This window comes from Macrobrachium nipponense, chromosome 10, assembly GCF_015104395.2.
Source record: "Macrobrachium nipponense isolate FS-2020 chromosome 10, ASM1510439v2, whole genome shotgun sequence".
Classification (NCBI taxonomy): Eukaryota; Metazoa; Arthropoda; class Malacostraca; order Decapoda; family Palaemonidae; genus Macrobrachium; species Macrobrachium nipponense.
Window position 1 is genome coordinate 81413136 of NC_087204.1, and position 5000 is coordinate 81418135.

The 5000-nt window shown below is 34.5% G+C and overlaps 1 protein-coding gene across 1 annotated transcript in view; it reads left to right on the forward strand.

Annotated features, from left to right (window-relative positions):
• LOC135224181 (uncharacterized) overlaps nucleotides 1-5000 on the forward strand; it is a 23800-nt gene that overhangs the window by 13968 nt on the left and 4832 nt on the right. The window contains exons 4-5 of the mRNA XM_064263050.1: nucleotides 3963-4159; nucleotides 4928-5000. The exon at nucleotides 4928-5000 is cut by the window's right edge and continues 77 nt beyond it. Coding sequence (XP_064119120.1) covers nucleotides 3963-4159; nucleotides 4928-5000 — 270 coding nt within the window. The remainder of the gene's footprint in view (nucleotides 1-3962; nucleotides 4160-4927) is intronic.

Consider the following 5000-nt stretch of genomic DNA (forward strand, 5'->3'; position numbering starts at 1 on the left):
AAAAGGAAAGGTTTAGATTGGCCTAAGGTTTTTGTGATCTCTCGTAAATTGTCCACGTGAGGGATTACGATTTTGTTTTTGTATTTTTCCTTTTCTTTGTTTTCTGTGGGTTTGTAAAAAATGCTTTTCTATTATGCGTTTGGGGTATGGGTAATTTAACAAGATAAGTTGGTTTCTGATAGTTTCAAGGTCTTTGTTAGGACCATCTGGGGAACAAATTCTCAGGGCCCTAAGAAATAGGTTACTTGCTGTGCCGAGTTTAACTGAACTGTCATGATAGCTGTAAAATTGTATATATGAAAGTGAGAATGTCGCTTTTCTGAAGACAGTGAATTTGTAGTTGTTATTATTTCTGATGATTAAGACATCTAAGAAGGGGGTTTGGTTATTATTTCCCCGTTCTACTTGAGAGAGAGAGAGAGAGAGAGAGAGAGAGAGAGAGAGAGAGAGAGAGAGATTTTATTGTAAGATAGATTACTTGACTGTTATATCATTTACGTCATGATTGTGGTAAAAGACACTGCGAAACAATTTCTTCTAAGGAAGTACGATTTCATTTAAGTGACATTATTGACAAACGAACTCCAGCTTTAAATGTTAGTGTTTGGGCGTGTTTAATTTTCGTTGGATCCTTTAACTGATAATATATGTTGATATATGCCGTTTTTTTGGGGGGGTGGCGGGGCTCATCCCTAGAGGAAGAGTGAACGGTTATTAGTAATGGCAAGAAAAACCTTACTTTTCGAAATTCATTTGCATTTTTTATCAATGCACATATTTTCTCATTTTACTCTTTGCTTTTATCAAGATACATATCCACCCGAAGGAATTAGAGCATCGTTTTTACTCGTAAGTCTTCTATTGATAACAAATTTTGAGTGGTTTAAAGTAGGCACTGCATTTACCTAGTCTCTTAGTAGCAAATTTTCACGATAGTCTTTGCTTATTTAGAGACCTGCCTCCTAAAACTTAAGGTGCCATTGTGGCCAGGTAAATTGAAAGGACTCTTTTGGTTACTGTTTTTTATTATTTTATTATTATCGGATAGGCTGAACCTTAGCATGTTTCCTGGAGGCGAGATAAGGTACCGTGTTTAACGGGAAAAGGGATAAAGTACAAGGGCCGGTGTATGTGTATGTTCACGTATATATGTGTGGAGGAGTTATTAAGCTTGTTTACTAGACTTAATTGCTAAAATCCATATAGGTAAACTATTATATTTCTGAATACGTAGTTTTATTTAGTCCCGCCATCTATTAACACCGATGAAGGAAGAGAAGAAAAAGAATGAGCACTTTCCTTTAGTTTACTCAGCTTACAAAACTAAAAGGAAAAATAACACAAGGTTAATATGCCCTTTCTGCTTCGTCTTCACTTACTAAGGTTCTATATCGATTCGGCCACATTTCCTGGAACTTACAAGCAATGCCACCGACGGCTGGAATTTCACTGTTTACTGTTTTCGCTCTGTCTGTCTGTCAGACAGAAAGAATGACAGGGCTCCTTTAATATTTTTATGTTTGGGAACTTATTTAAAAATAAATTCAAATCCAACCAAGAGTTGGTATCATTTTTTAGAAAAAGCTATCAGCTCCATGATGTTCTTTATATTAGTAACATAATATTCGTGCTTTCACTAATGCGTGTGAATAGCTATCCTGGGGAATGTGCATAATCCACCGTAAAATTACTGCTTATATGATCTAGAAAAATTATTTTTTGGTTATGTAAGAGTTATGTCTATTGCATTGTTGTTAATAATATAAAGTTTCTTCTATATATACATACATACATACATACATACATACATACATACACTACTTTTAAAAATATGTATTATAATACATATAGTATATATATTATATATATATTAAATATATATATATTATATTATATATTTATTATATATATATATATAATATATATATATGTATATATATACATAATTTATTTATATATATATATATATATATATATATATATTTATATATATATATATTTATATACAGACTCACACACACACACGCACACACACACGCACACACACACACACACACATATATATATATATGTGTGCGTGTGTGTGTGTGTGTGTGTGTGTATGGAACTCATACGTGAGCGTATAGCTCTTGACAATGTGTTCGGATATGCGTGAATGCCCTTACTTCCATTAACATTTGGGAATGGTAACCAGCTCATAAATCATTAGGTAAGTCACCAGGCTTCGTGTTATTCCCTCATAAAGGGAAATGGCCGGAGAATTCATTCTCTCTATTTTAAGTATTGCAACGACTACAAACTGAAGGTCTTGTCTCAACTCCATTACAAAATTCTATACTTTTACAACCTTGAGTACCAATGGGGTGAAACATATACAAATATAACAGGAATTGTATTCGGTGTAGTTTGCCTTTTTCGATTTTGGACTGATGAAAATTGCCGTCTACCAGGTATTTTTTTTAATTTAAAGAAAGGAATGAAAATAAGGAAATTGAAAGAGGAACCCCTCTCTCTCTCTCTCTCTCTCTCTCTCTCTCTCTCTCTCTCGCAAGTAGGAAGACATCGATAAACAGTAAGGGTATGCATTTTATGTGACGGGGATTAATCTTGAAACAACATTCAGTACAGTATATTCAGTAGCTCAAAATAAATTGTGATATTATGTCATATTTCCTGATTTGAATTATATTCAATATCCATTTTCGCATGCCATTTCAGCTTCATGGTATAGCATAAAAGGAATTTAAAACGGCGGTGTAGATTCCTTGTCTCCATCTGCAATATATCACGCATAATAATAAGTAATATTATTTATTTATTATTATTATTATTATAGTCATTTTTGTTTATTTTTATTCAAGCAGTGCTGGTCATTTTTTATGGTTTACTGATTATGTTTCCCACAAGAACTTTTTTTTGTTTTTGTTTAAGGAAAGCCCTGCTACTACTACTACTACTACTACTATTACTGCTTCTTCTGTTATTATTATTATTATTTTATTATTTTATTGTACTTAGGAAGCAGACCCTCTCTCAAGCATACTTTATTAAAAGTAATGGCTACTTCAGCAGCATTACACTTGTAGAGATTCTTCTCTATTTACCGAATAGCGGCTTTTTCCGTGCTACTTAGACAGGCTAGTAGAGCTCCTATGGAGGTCATGATCAAATACAGAGTCAAAAATTTTTTGCTCTGTATTTGATCATGACCTCCATAGGAGCTCTACTAGCCTGTCTAAGTAGCACGGAAAAAGCCGCTATTCGGAAAATAGAGAAGAATCTCTACAAGTGTAATGCTGCTGAAGTAGCCATTACTTTTAATAAATAGTTATTATTATTATTATTATTATTATATTATTATTATTATTATTATTATTATTATTATTATATTATTATTATTATTATTATTATTGAACCAAACAAAAACTTCTTTCAGTTTTCTTCTGAAGATTGAAAAGAAACCCACAAAATCACTTTGTAACTTGTTTACTTCTAAGTATTTACATTTAGTTTTACTCCACACTCGAGTACTTTCAAACCCTTCTGTGGCCCATTCTCAAGAGATGTTTGGGATGTTAGCCTGGGTCAAGGCCCAGCAGTCTTCTGGAGCTCAACGAGAAGAAGCTCCAGAAGACTGCTGGGCTTGACCCAGGCTAACATCCCAAACATCTCTTGAGAATGGGCCAAAAGGGCCTGAAAGTCTCGAGTGTGGTGTAAAACTAAATGTAAATAACTTAGAAGTAAACAAGTTACAAAGTGATTTTGTGGGTTTCTTTTTCAATTATTATTATTATTATTATTATTATTATTATTATTATTATTATTATTATTATTATTATTGGCAACCCTCATTGTTTCTACTGTGTGCTGACTACGATCCATACAACCGAACAGGATTGAAACAATCTAAATTTTCCATTCCTAAATTGGAAAAGTCCTTACTCCCTTCCTACCTTCTTCAGGAAACTGCTACGACCTGACGGACACGATGGACACGGTCCTTTACACGGCGTCCATCGAGATGCAGACGGACTGCTTCTGTTGCGGCAAGGCTCCCAAGGGACCTGGGACCACCTGGCATATGACCAACCCCACGGCCGGGCTGGCTCTTTCCTTTCACCTGGCGAGGGAGCTCTCCTGCTTCCACGAGGCAGTTCTGGTGAGGGACGCAGGTTTTCTCCTTCTCTTTCTTTCATGTTTCAGTCCTCGTTGTCATTCTTTGCCTCTCACTTCAAATTCTCTCTCTCTCTCTCTCTCTCTCTCTCTCTCTTCTCTCTCTCTCTCTCTCTCTCTCTCGATGAAACTACAGAGGACTACATTTTTTTTTTAAACAATCAAGGAGGTCTCTTTTTTTTTTCAATAAGTAGACACTTTCATTTGCTTCAGTTGGTTTTGTTTTTTATTTTTCATTTATTTTTCTAAAATACGTAAGTGTTATTGGATTTATAGCTAGCAATAATACTTTTCCAGGAAAATGAATATTTACATTCCTAGTAATATTCGTCGAAAATACCTAAAAGTCTGACAGGAAATGTCAAGGCTAACTTGAGCTCCCATAGCAAACCCTACTGAAATCCATGGATTGTCAATGTATATTATCTTAATTTCCCTATATGTACGTCTGTCTGTCGTAAAATATATGCTTTCAATTTCCGAGTTAGGAAGATTACATTTACATTGATATGGGATAGTAAAAAGTCAGTTTTAGTGAAGTCAGTGAACAGCTTTATAATTACTTCTTAACAATAACCATATCATATGAATTTCAACTTATAACTATTGGATCCCAATTAATATGGCCATGGTATGGAGCATTTCGTGCGAAAGATATCAGTGATTCCATGTTTACTTTCCTGGCAATTTTGATCTTAATTAATAGATGAATACAAATTGAATGCACGTTCAAAATGCTTAACTCTCCTTACAGACAACAACTGTCAAGATGGCCTCCGAGGCCCACCTGGGGAGGGCAGAAGGGAAAGGATCCAAATTTACCCTAA